The sequence below is a fragment of the Elgaria multicarinata genome, chromosome 3 (assembly GCF_023053635.1).
Source record: "Elgaria multicarinata webbii isolate HBS135686 ecotype San Diego chromosome 3, rElgMul1.1.pri, whole genome shotgun sequence".
NCBI classification, from domain to species: domain Eukaryota; kingdom Metazoa; phylum Chordata; class Lepidosauria; order Squamata; family Anguidae; genus Elgaria; species Elgaria multicarinata.
The window spans coordinates 26,107,823-26,120,951 of record NC_086173.1 but is presented as its reverse complement, the minus strand read 5'-3'; the positions used below and the strand labels follow the sequence as shown (position 1 = coordinate 26,120,951).

General features: G+C 46.0%; 1 protein-coding gene across 2 annotated transcripts in view; it reads left to right on the top strand.

The window, feature by feature from the left end:
• CTDSP2 (CTD small phosphatase 2) overlaps positions 1-11,823 on the top strand; it is a 66,372-nt gene extending 54,549 nt beyond the window's left edge. For both annotated transcript variants that reach the window (XM_063119695.1, XM_063119694.1), the window contains 5 exons: positions 2,393-2,494; positions 3,985-4,041; positions 6,093-6,185; positions 7,301-7,486; positions 8,804-11,823. In XM_063119695.1, the coding sequence (XP_062975765.1) occupies positions 2,393-2,494; positions 3,985-4,041; positions 6,093-6,185; positions 7,301-7,486; positions 8,804-8,929 (564 nt within the window). In that variant the 3' untranslated portion in view covers positions 8,930-11,823. The remainder of the gene's footprint in view (positions 1-2,392; positions 2,495-3,984; positions 4,042-6,092; positions 6,186-7,300; positions 7,487-8,803) is intronic.
• The last annotated feature ends 1,306 nt before the right edge of the window (positions 11,824-13,129 follow it).

Below are 13,129 nucleotides of genomic sequence, written 5' to 3'. Positions count from 1 at the left end.
TGACCTCACAGCAAACGGAAAACCCAGCTTTTTTTTACTGTACCGTTTTGCCTGAAAAGCCCATGTTGGCTGCAAATTGGCAGTTGTGTCATGTAAACGGCGCTGTGCCACTGAGCAGCCACCATAGAGTTTACAGGGCATATAGACAGCCCCCAAGAAGAGCTTTACCAGCTCATCTGCTGCTGTGCATGAACTAGGCCACAGAGGCAGCCTAAGACAGGGTAGAGGAGGCCCTGTTGTGGTGACGTTTTCACAAACTGTCTGGGAGTTGCAGTGCATCCCCTTGAACACAAACTACTGCACCCTCCTCACTGTAAAGTCTCTTTTGTAGCAGGTGCCCACTAAACAGTCACATGGTGATAGCTGCCTCTACATGAGAAGCTATTCACACACACGCACGCACACACAACAGTCCACCATGCATTATTGGTGTCATAGGATTGTAAAAAAGGATTATAGCAGGGAGAAGAATATTGCCCAATCTGCTTGGCAAGCAGCCACATGAGAAAGGAGCCCATTGCCACCTGGAGGCAGCTACCATCTGGGGCAATTTAAAGTCGCCTGCCCGGTGGCTTTTATTTATTCATTATTATTTTTTAGAATTTTTAACTCATCTTTCTACCCTGCAAGGTGGTTTTCATTTGACCAGATCTGGTACATGCATTTCTCAGGTACTAAAATCCTCAAGTATTTGTTTCTTTTAAAACCACCCTTCCATACCAGAAAGATCTGTTCAGCTAAGGTAGTCCTGTAATATTTATGTAGGAATAATCTATAGAACAATGTCTCCCTGTAAGAAAGCAGCAAAGTCTCCTCATGAATAAAAGAGGAGTTTGTGTTGAGGGTTTTGTATTTTATTATATTATGTTACATTGCAATTGTATTATTGCTGTTTAGTGGAAAGGTGGCTTACAAATCTAAGCTATAAATAAAAATATGAAAAATGAGGGAGGGGAGTATTGTTGCAGAGTATCGTGTATGCAGAATTGGAACAACGCTCCCCTTCCCTCATTTTTCATATTTTTATTTACAGCTTAGATTTGTAACCTACCTTTCCACCAAACAGCAATAATATAATTACAATGAAATATAACATAATATAATACAATTAAAATAAAATAGCAATAACAAAGTTTAAAATTCCCATAAAACTGGGCAGGGAAAACGTCAATTTAATAAATAAAAAGAGTTTAAACCAATTGCAATATATTTACAAGTCAGTTTATGAACTAAAGATATATCTAAATAAAAATGTGTTTGCCTGCTGTGTCTATCCTGGAAAGAGAACTTAGGGTCAGTAGAAAGTTTACCGAAGACATCAATTCAGCATGTAAATTCAAGGCAAAATCAGTGATTAGAAACAGGATTGGCAATAAAACAGGAACAATCATAATACTGTTTTACTAAAAGTCTGATGTTCATCCATATGTAGAATGACATGCATGGTGCCATTTACGTTATATTTATAAAGGTTACAGAATGGAATGGAGTCTAGAATGTCCTGCCACATTATCTTGTGATTGTCACTAGCACAAATGGCTTTTAACCTGTCACTATCTTTTATCGTTGACATGTTTGGAATTATTGAGTTTGGACAAGGGTATATCAGAATAAGGTATTGAGGATCTATGGTTTGCAAGACTGGCCTAAAGTATCGTCTCTATATTGTTGTAGCCTTGCAGTATAAACAATTAAAAAATTATATTTGACCATCACTCTAATTTAACCATCAGCCTAATTTACAAAAAAAGAAAAACAAAGCCCCACAAATTTGTGGCTTAATTGAGGTCTGACAGCAGCTTTGGATTATTTATTTATTTGTTTATTAAAACATTTGTATCCCGCCCTATATCACTAGGATCTCAGGGCAGCATACAGATGAAATGACACAATATAAAACAATAAATATACACCGCTAAAAACAAATTAAACCATTAATCAAGCTAAAACCAATATAGAATTTAAAAGCAGTAAAATGTATTAAAACAGTTAAAACAATGTGCAAGCTTGATGAATTTAGCCATCAACAGCTTTGTTAAAAAGCCATGTCTTCACTTGGCACCGGAACAAAGTCAGTGCTGGCGCCATTCGGGCCTCCAAGGGGCAGCCTTCCCTATGGACATCCTACAACTTTTGTGGGACTTTGAAAAGTACAGGATGAAGCTCATTGTGGAGAGAAGGATCCATGAGGACTGGAGCCTTAGGCCACATGAAAGTTTATGTATACAATTCCTAGTCATTTTGCCTGTGCCATCCTTCTCTGCAGACTAAGCTGGATAAGTTGCTAAAACTAAGTCCATTTCAAAAGGCTGAGTATCATGTTTATTAAATATACCTCCAGTAACATGGTTCACTGTGTTGATGGTAGCTAAGTTTGCTGCTATTTTTCTAGATTCCTGGGACGTGCCTTCTCCCTGAGGTGACTCAGCAAGATCGGGGCCGAATATGTGTGGTGATTGATCTGGATGAGACCTTAGTGCACAGCTCCTTCAAGGTGAAACCCTAGGAATGCTTCCTACTTTCTGCGAGGGCAGGTGGTGGAGGGCAAGGCACATTGACAATGGAAATGCCAAGGGCATAGAGGGGGAAAGGGACACTCTGCTTGAAAGGGATGGCCTAGTTTCGTGGAACAAGCTTTCCAAGGCACTGATTCCTAAGGGTAGATGAACTCACCCATGCTCGTCTTGCCGCCACAACTGCCTGCTTCTGCTCGCCAGGCCGTGCAAGCCTCAGAAGAGGCTTGCAAGGTCCCGTTGAGTGCCCGGCAGCCACCCGCTGGCATGCTGAAATCATGTACGTGTTTTGGCGACCACCACTGACGCATCCGGGGGAGTTGCGTAATTTCCTGAGCCTCCGTAAATTGCACACTACCCCACTCCCTGTGCCCATAGCGGCCTTAAAGGCCCCGTTGACACAAGGATAAAGGCGCCGGGGCCTTGCAAGCACTCGGGTGGGGTCCGCGTTCATGTCGGGAGCACCCGATTGGGTCTGTGGGGGCTGGGCGCAGAGGAGGGGTGTCCGCCAGACTCCCGGACCCAGTCAGGCACTCATGGCATCCCTACTGATTCCACATTTTTGGACAGGTCTATGTTTGGAAATTAAAGCAATCCTATAGTCCCTGGGAGAGCGTGCCAGGGACCATTGGATATTGCAGAGTTCCCCTCCTGAGGCTAAAGACACTCCTATGACCTCGGGAGGGGAAATCTGAAGGAGGATATTTCCCCTGTCCCTCCCATCTCCACAGCTGCCGTGGAAAGCACTGTGGTGGAGGGACATCAGTTGAATGCCACGTGAACCAATTAATCTGCTGGTGGAGGAGCACTAGTTGGATACCACCTGAGCCATTAAATCGGATGGTGGGGTGGGGGGGATACTATTTCAGTTCAAGGTTTGAATTCTATTTTGGAGATGCATTTGGGGGGACACATTGGAGTGATAGGTGGGGAAAAAGGGGCGGGGGCCAAAATACTAAGAATACCAGCACATTTTAGATTTGTATCATTGATCCTGACCAGCAAATTTGAAGAATCTGTAAAAGGTCTGAATAGGTAAACAGAAGTAGGAGAGATTAAATGATTACTTCCCTGACTAAGCAATGATTTGCTTGTTAGGTGTATCATTTAAGTCAGTGGTAGGCAACCCGATGCCCTCAAATGATTTGGACTGCAACTCCCATCAGCCGCATTCAGTAAGGGATTATGGGAGTTGAAGTTTTTTTTAAAAAAATGGAGGGCACCAGGTTTCCTACCTCTGGTTGATATGGTCATGGCAGTCATTCAAAAATTGGACCAAATGTATCGTTTAGCAATAGAAACAGAAGCAAAACTCAATGCGTGACAAGAATGTTATTTCTGTAGAGAGGTTTGGGAAGCAGATTGACAATTATTTACAGAGACTGGGGTAGGAACATCAGTGGGGCGGGGGAGAATTGTGTAGGGTTCACTTCTGAAATTAACTTGTACCTTTAAAAAAAATTTTTTTCAGCCGATCAACAATGCCGACTTCATAGTGCCTGTCGAAATAGAAGGGACGACCCATCAGGTAAGCTGTAACTGGGGGAGGGTTTTTTGTTTGTTTGCTTGCCACTTTGGTTTCTCATTAGCATCTGTCCTGGAAGTGAGTGGCTGGCCCCATTTCGTGAGCCAAGAACCTTCCACTTGGGTTCTGCGAAGGAGAAGAGGAAGAAGACCCTTCTGTGAAGGCTTCGGCCTGGTTCAAGTAATCCAGGATAGGCTGTTACCAGGCAGCACGGCCTATTCTTGATTACTTGTTTCAGGAGGCAGCCCCTTGTCATGGAGATACTAGAAGGAACAGCTTGGATGGATGGCGTGGCAGCAGGAGCTTCAGAAAAGAGAAGTGCAGCCGGATGAAAGATGGTTGGGGACCCCTGAGGAAGGCTAGTTATGCTTGCTTCTGTACTCCGTTCACTTCAACGTCTGCCGCAGTTATTAACACACAACCTTGCAGCTATTTTCATTAGAATGCATTAGGGTTAGTTAAACCATGCAAAAGAGCAGTTACTTCCGTATCTGTGAGCAAGGGCGGGCGTTATTTCGCTCTGCAGTATTTTACTTGCATCCTTTAACTCAGGTTAAAAGGATGTTGGCTGTGGGAAAGGATGAACAATAGGAGTGGGGGTGGTGGGGAGGTGTTATCACTGAAGAGACTAACTGTCATGTCTAGCCCTGCTCCCCCTGGGTTGGAAGAAGGTGTTTCAGGTGATCAATCAGAATCAGACTCTGAAGTAGAGGAGTTGGGGCCAGAAACTGGCTAGCCTGCACCAGTGGGGGAGAACCCTCTCCAGAGCTTATCCCCTTAAGGGCAAACAATACACAGTCAGTGAGAAGCCAACATTCTTCCGAAGGAGAGAGCATGGACAGGTTAGCCTATGTTAGAGTACGCCGCAGACTAAAATGGGCGGAGTGAAAGGAAAGCGAGAGAAAGTTGGCCCGGATCGTATTACGTCAGAAGAAAGGACAATTGTCTCGCTTACTTTGCATAGTTTTGCCTAGGGGAAAGTTCCAAGAGATTAGACTCTCTTCAGGTGGGAAGAGATATTTATTGCTTAATTAAAGCTTTGTGGATTACTTAGCAGGCTTCATTATTGTCTCCCAAGAAGGCAGCAGGTTTTGAGAAACACGACACTAACCTGCAAATTGCCAGGAAACAGTGAATTGGAAAAGCATTCTCCATAATGAGAACACTGTCCACACAGCTAGTTCCCAAAAGAGTGGAGAGCTACTGGCAATGGGAAATTGAAGACTGAGCCAAAAAGAGTAAGGGTGCTTGCAGACGAGGCTTTTATTGCCCTGCCTCATTCACAGAATTTAATGGGAAATGTAGGCGACAACACCTTTCACTCATTTATTTATTCATTTATTTATTACATTTATATACCTCCCCATAGCCGAAGCTCTTTGGGCAGTTTACAAAGATTAAAAAGATTGGATTAAAAAGACTGAACATTAAAAATCAATATACAAAATTTAAAAACATAAAAGCATAAAAAACAGTTAACATTTAAAACAAATTTTAAACATTCAGCCAGGCCAAAGCTATTGGAGTCAGTTAAAACTCAGCATATGCCATTGAATGCCTGGGAGAGATGTTTTCCTGCCTCACCTTCCCCCCTTTTTTTTCTTACTGCAGAAAATCCATTAAGGAGGAAGGGGGAAACAGGATAGCTGAGCAATGCCTTCTAACTGGTAGTGCTAGGAGTCCATCATCTAGAAGCACCCGTAATCCAGATGCAGGAGGCCCAATGTCGTATCTCTCCTTTGTCCATTTTTGTGAGCCTCCTTCATAGATAATACACAGCAGGTTGCTTGGATCCATATTTTGTGTCCCCTGTGGCGCTCAGCACATAGAGCAGTGGGAGAAAAGCGGTGGGCAGAGAAGGGGTTTAGCATCCCTTTCCCACCTACTGCTTCTCCCCTACAAATGTCCCCTGCAGTGGCCTGCTTTAGCAAACGTGATGCCAGACTCAAGTCCCCCCCCCCATTGTAGCCTGTCATTCCAGCTGTAAGGTGGGTTATAGATATAAATAAGTAACCTGTCTGTGGCATCTCCTCACCTTTGCTGCTAACTTCTAGGTGTATGTGCTGAAGAGGCCATTTGTAGATGAGTTCCTGAGGCGGATGGGGGAGCTGTTTGAGTGTGTGCTGTTCACTGCCAGCCTGGCTAAGGTGAGAGGGATGAGGAGGGTCTAACCTGGAGTTGGGTTTGGAAAGTTGTCTGCAGCGAAGGCACAAATGGGCAGGAAGATGTCATGTTGCTTCCATCTTGTGAGATGGACAGGCAGGCCCGGCCCAAGGCAAGTTGCTGCCCGAAGCTGGGACCTACTGCCACTTCCCCTCCCTACTGATCTACCCGCCACCCGCTTTTCTTTGCACATGTATGCACATGTGCCTCAACTGCACACCGGCTAGGTTCGTTTTCTTTGCACATGGATGTGTGCCCGCCTACCCAGCGCGCAAAGAAAAGTAAGCTGGTCAGACAGCAGCCAGGCAGGTGGGCAGGGTTGGGAGGCGCACGAGCAGAGCGGGAGGGAAGGCGCAGCCCACGAGGAAGCGGCTGCTTCTTGGTCCTGCTGGCTGACTGTGTGGCTGGCTGGCTAGCCCTCCATGCAGGTGGCCGGCAGGACCAAGAAGCAGCAGACCTTTTGAAGGGGGAGAGCACCGCTCTTCCCATACTCCACTACCTGCTGCACCAGCATCCTCCTGCTTCATGGTAGGGCCGGCCCTGTGGACAGGTTATAGTTTTAGACTTTCTTGGTAGCAGCTGTGTCTTGGCCTAAGCTTTTGGGGGAATTGCTAGACCTTCAGAGCTCTGTATTGTTTGTGCATTTAAAAGAAATGCCCTCAAAATGCTAAATACTGCTACCTGAATAAATTATACAATTAGCATTTTTGCATATACTTGCTTGTTTTCCATAGTTTATTTTGCTTCTCCCCGCCCTGGGGAGGAGTGAGGAACCACACAGAGCACAGAGGTCTTCCGCACCAACTGAGCACTGGAAATTCTGCCCAGCCCCTCTCTGGCATCTGAGCTTCTATAAGACATCATTGATATATTTTCAGCTTGATCTCAAAATCCATAAATATTTGAATATTTTTTAAAAATAAAATAAAAATAAATCTATGCCAGATTTCAAATTCTGCATTTGCATGATCTGGTTATGGGTGGGTAGAACTCACAGAGCCCTGCTAGCTTTCTGATTCTCTTTCCCCCCACCCCCAATGTTTATATATTTTACTTGTATGCTGTGCCCCAATCTAATAATACACCCCATTCTGCCCAGTATGCTGACCCAGTAACTGACCTGCTGGACAAGTGTGGAGTCTTCCGAACCCGCCTTTTCCGGGAGTCATGCGTATTCCACCAGGGCTGTTATGTCAAGGACCTCAGCCGGCTAGGTCGTGATCTACGGAAAACCCTGATCCTGGACAATTCTCCTGCCTCCTACATCTTCCATCCGGAGAATGCGGTGAGCATTCCTTGGGGTCACCCGTAAATGGTTATTATTGGTGAGATTGGAGATTAAGAAGTAGCTGAGCTTGCCTGTTAACTTGCCTTAGTAGGCAAGTCATAAAGGCTTTTTAACTCATAAGAAGAGTTTTGGTTAAACACCTTTTGGACTAGTTTTAGTTAAGGAAAGAAGTACAGTTACATCAATAGCAGCTGGGAGGTGACCTCTGTAAAGAGGAATTTCCCTCTTCTTACCATTGTCCATCCTGCAGGACATGGCAGATGGTTGTCTCAGAAAGAGACATTGTCTCCTGAGCAAGAGAGAAGGAGAAAGGCTTCTTGGGAGATAGCACTTGTTCAGGGCACTGTATAGCAGTAGCAGTAGTTATGTTCTTGTTTTTAATGTTTTAAAGTGTTTGTGTTTTAAACCATTGTATACTACCTTGATGGCTTTTTAGCAGATGAGGTGGTATTTAAATGTAGTAGTAGTACTAGTAACCACCACCACAACAACAACAATGCAGATGACCAGATAATACCAGCATTGTCCTTTCTTCATTGCATTGCAAGGGGTTCTCAGGCCCCATGCCAGAGGTGCCCTCTTCTCTGTCCCTCTCCTTTGCCTACCTGCCTAAGCTGGAACTCTGCTTCCTGACAGGGTATTTTACCACATGCAGAGAAGTTTTATTGTGAGGGATCACACCCCACCACAGCACACACCTGCATTCTGAAGTGGCATAGTCCCAGGAAGACTGTACCACGTCCTTTTCCCCTTAACATTTGAGGTTATTTTACCCGCTTTTTCTCACAACTCCAAACAGTCCTCAGTCCTCTCCAGGTCAAAAAGGGTTCTTGTAACATTGGGCTGTAGAGCTCATTTATTCCTCAGGGGTATGAACACTTGAAAAGCCTCACAGATGGCTATTAGCAACAGTAATTGTAATAATAAGGGGTGATTATTTTTTTCAGTTAGTATAGTCTGACTGTTAAATTTTGCAAACTCTTTAAAATTAAGTTTTGTACCACAATATTTTGGGATATATTCCTGAATGCATTCATTTTGCAGCTTGTTCTCTTAAAAAAACTGGCCTCCTTTGTACATGCGTGATTATGAGGGGAAATCTGACTTTTCATATTATTCCTAAATCCAGGGAGATTTAGCCAGGAGTCAAGTAATTACTGAAGCATTTTAATTCCACTCCCAAGTTCCTAACTTTTTCTTGGTTTTTGTTACTTCAAACTCTTCCAAAATGTTATGCCTTTGTGCCCTGCCTACATGCCCACCCACCCCAGTGTTCCTGACTGACGTCTCTTTGTGCTTCTGACTTCCCTGTAGGTGCCAGTCCAGTCTTGGTTCGATGACATGGCGGACACCGAGCTGCTGAACCTGATCCCTATCTTTGAGGAGCTGAGTGAAGCAGAGGATGTTTATACCAGCCTTGGCCAGCTGAGGGCACCCTAAGGCCCTCCTTGCATTACGCCCACAGGGGAACTTTTTCACTCAGTGCCTTCAGTATTGGCCAGGAGGGAAGGGGAACAGTGCGATTGTTCCCAATAGCCTGACTACAAGGCAGATGCAAGCACTTTGGGAGGCAATAACCTGCCTGGCCTAAACCCATTGGGCAGTGCCAGAGCGGTTTCCAACCAGGGTATGGCTGGATGCCAGAGCCTCTAGCCTTTCCACCAAAAGCAGGGACATCCACGTTGGACACCCCATCCCCCAATAGCACTCGTATCTATGCACTGTGAGGACACAGGGAGCACCCAGAGGAGGCACCCTTTCTCCAGGGCTCTGCTTCCTCCTGCCCCTCCTCCATTTGCTGCAGGATGGTTCGCTCTGGTTGTATTTGGGCAGCTCAGGCTGTTTGTACCCCCTCTCCCTTTGCAACCCTAAAGCAATGCCAAATGATTTGGCCCATTCTTTTTTAAAAACGAAAAACAAACATACAAACTATATGTCCCCCACTCCCTTTTAGATGCTGAGAGTGCTGATTACCCAGGCCCTACTGGGACACAGCATATTTGACGCCTTATCATCTCTCAGGCAGGGCAGGGCATCAAGAATACCTCCTCTTGGCTCTCAGATACTTCTGTCTGTCCTAGCCAGGTGTTGGCAGGTGGGATGCTGTCCTTCAACTGCTCAGGCCACTGGACGTCTTGGAGGAAAGCCTTGCCTTGCCTTTGATACGTGGCTAGAAAAAGGAAATCTCTCTAGCACAGCCATTTTGTGAGGCCTCCTTTGTCCTGCTCCCTTCCGGCATTTTCGCTTCAGACTAGTCAAGCCCATGTTTTCAGGGGTCTTGGGCCCTAATTTTCCCATTGGCTTTTGGAAAGCCTTTAACATGTTTTTAGACCTTGTCTTGTGACTGGCTTATGCCTGTGGGCAAAAGGCAAGGCTCCAAAGGGAGAGCAACCCTTGCAATCCCATCCCCTCTAATATTAGTGACACAGCATAGATAAGGCCTAAGGTGAAGTCCACTGGCCCACCCAAACCCCACACTCCATATTGGTTTAGGACCGACATGGCAAAGTTGCCCATGTCCCTGCACTCTGGCCTAGTTTTGTTTCTCGGGGACCAGGCAGCATCCTTGCCTTAAACTGCACCCAATTGGCAGGCCACACCAAAACCAACAGGGATGCCTCAGCACTGTCCACTCTTTCACTCCCTTTCAGTGTGAATGCTAGCCTGAAGGATAGGAGGATGCGACTTTGGGGGGTGGGGTGCACAGGTGGCTTACCTCCCTCAATGGCTCCCAGTCATGCCAGAAATGTAACCTGGCTTCCCACTCAGGACTCGTTCTAGGCTCTGTCGCCATAACTTGAAAGCCCAGCCCCTCAGGTGGCCTCAGGGAATCATGGACTAGCATAATAGAAGCTGGGGTAGGGTGGGGTGGGGGGCCGTTATTTCATATGTGTACACAGCCTGCTATGTGTCATGTTATCGGGGGAGCGAGGGGAGACTTTACGACTGCCTTCACATTTCTCTGCCCTGCAGCTGCCGGACAGCAAGTGACTGTGGCCTCTTTCTCATCAAGCTTTCCTGGGAACCAGCCCTGGCGAAGTAGCTGGGCCAGCTCGGGTCTTTCACCATGCTCTCCCTCAGCATTTTCAGGCGGCGTCAGCTCTGAGAAACCAAACGTAGACAGGGTTTTTCTTAATATTTATATAACACGGAGCTGCGGCTGCCACTCTTTTCTCTCCTTCCTCCTCCCATTGGTATGGTACGCTTCCCTCCCTAGTCACGTTCAACATGCTGTGAACAAATGCTTTCCAAATGCCATGGTGGGGACAACCAAATGGATAAACTAAGTCAGCTTGCTTCTCTCCCTTTCCTTCCCATAAGCAATACATTGCAAGTGACGCCATGTTTAACCATTGTGGAGTTAGCTGGGGGTGGAGGGGATTTTTCAGAGTTCTTCTTATTTATTTCTGGTGCTGCCTCATTGGCTTGGATCTGGGGGCGGGGCGGGTTATATGTCATCTCATCCTGTTTGGGAAGGGCAAAAGGACCAAAGCTTCAAGCTTCGCTTTTGCTTGAGTGAGCAGGCAACGCTTAGCCTGGCCAATGTCCTGCTTGATGTGCTGTTTCATCATTTTTTAAAAATCTGCTGATTGGCTGCTAGTTGGCCTGGGTGTGTGAGGGTAGGCCTCAACCTGAAAGGCGTCTGCTGCTGCTGCTGCTGCTGCTGCTGCTGCTGCTGCTGCTGCTGATTCCTCCCTCCCACTATTTGCCTCACTTTCAATATGAGCCAGGCTACATGTTATGCTAATCACGTAGCTGAAGGTTGCAAAGATAATGAATGCTTGAAAGAACAACACCTCTTTGTTTCTCCTTCCTGGTTGAGTCCATGAGCACAGCTTTGCCCTTTGGCAGCTGAGGAGAAATCATCTCCCCCTCTTCCTCCTCCTCCTCCACCACCTCTTTGTGCTCTCTGCCAGGGGCTGGCTGGTGTGGCCCTTCAATGTAAAACTGGCTGTCAGTTCCTCCACTGCGCTAAGCTTCAGAACCCTCCACCTGAGGTGAAAATGTTACACTAGCAATGACACTCCTGTTTTTCCACACTCCCCCAAGGCTGTGCTCTACACTTGCACCAGAATTGCTCATTTCTCTTCAGCCCCAAACATTGGATTGGGACGGCCATTTTTTTCCTCCCTCCCCACATTGCAGGGTAAAATGTTGCACTCCCTATATGTCGGGATTTGGGTGGAATTTGTTTCATCTGAAGGAGGCCAGAACACGATAAACTTGGGATATCCCCACAGTTTGATCAAGCTGTGGAAACTTGTTTGCTGAAAGTCATGTGGAATTGGAATATCTCTGGTGATGGATCCTGTCAGACAATCCTGTTGGAGGGGGGGGGGGAAATTGGTTGTGTGAATTTATTCTAAGGGGACCACTGCCACATTGCCCACTAGCGCACATTCCCAGTCTGAGGGTCAGGCTTGTAAGTCTAGTTTAATAGCCATACTGATACCTGGGTCCAATTGCCAATGTTGGGATTGTGCCTTGATCAAACCCAGCTGGTGATGAAGGTAAAATACCAGCCTAGAGGCACCCCTAGCACTTAACCAGGGATGTGCCTTTTAGGGGTGCCCCACAACTCCCCTCCCCACTAAGCCACCACATATACTGATATTTGCTGTACCTCTTGTATCCAGTTATGTTTGGTGACCCCATTTCATATAGGGAGTGGTCACTGGTGGCTTTTGAGTAGCAAGAGCTGTGGGTTTTCCCCTTCTCCGCCCACCTCATACAAGTGTAAAAACATCAGTTGCCTTTGTCACATGTCCTCACTTGCTGGGTTTTTTGTTTGTTTCTTAATTTTGTTGTAATTGAAAAAATAAATGAATCCCAAAACTTGAAGCCGGCACTGTTGCCGTTTCGATCTTTCTATTTTTGGAATCTTTGTATTAACTGCAATTAAAGAAATAAAAAAAGACTAAGTATATGTCTATGTTTCCCCCTCAAGCCTTGGAGTGGACTGGGCCCGGAAAGAATAGCCTTTTGTGGCTGAGCAGGTAATCCGTGAGGTAAAACTTTCTTCCCTTGCTGCCGAAAGAAGCATGCCCCACAAATTCTGCAGACAGGGCGGGTTCACGCATGATGACTCCAACATCAGTCAATGACATGCTTAGGAAAATAAATTGCCACAAAGAGCATTGGATGTCACCCAGGAGCACTCCAAATTCTTGTTCTTGGGAGTCAGTTTGCACATTCAGCTGCCAGTTATGAAGTAAGCAGTCAGCGATGTGGGTGTGTTATTAGGCTCAAAGGCAGAGATTGGCAACTTGTGGTCCCCCAGATGTTTTTGCCTACAAGTTGCTCACCCCGGAATAACATATAGGTAGGCACATTTCTGGATTGCACCCAAATGTTCATGGAGATAGCAAGAAAAGAGCAGGAGTTATTTTTATCTTCAGAATTAGGTGAGATAAGTAATGTGATGTGATCTATCAGCAGTGTTTCTGAGCTGTGAAGCGTTGTTCACACAAGTCATCCCTTGATATTGTGGTCTTCAAACAATGAGCGTACAGGTGCAAACTAACTCTGAGCAGCTGCAGGAATGGATTGGGTATAACTCGACTGGCTCCAGGACTGATTGGTTGATTGCTGGTGGTAACTTTGGCAAGACAGCCATCCTTGGCCTAGAAAAGAGGCAAG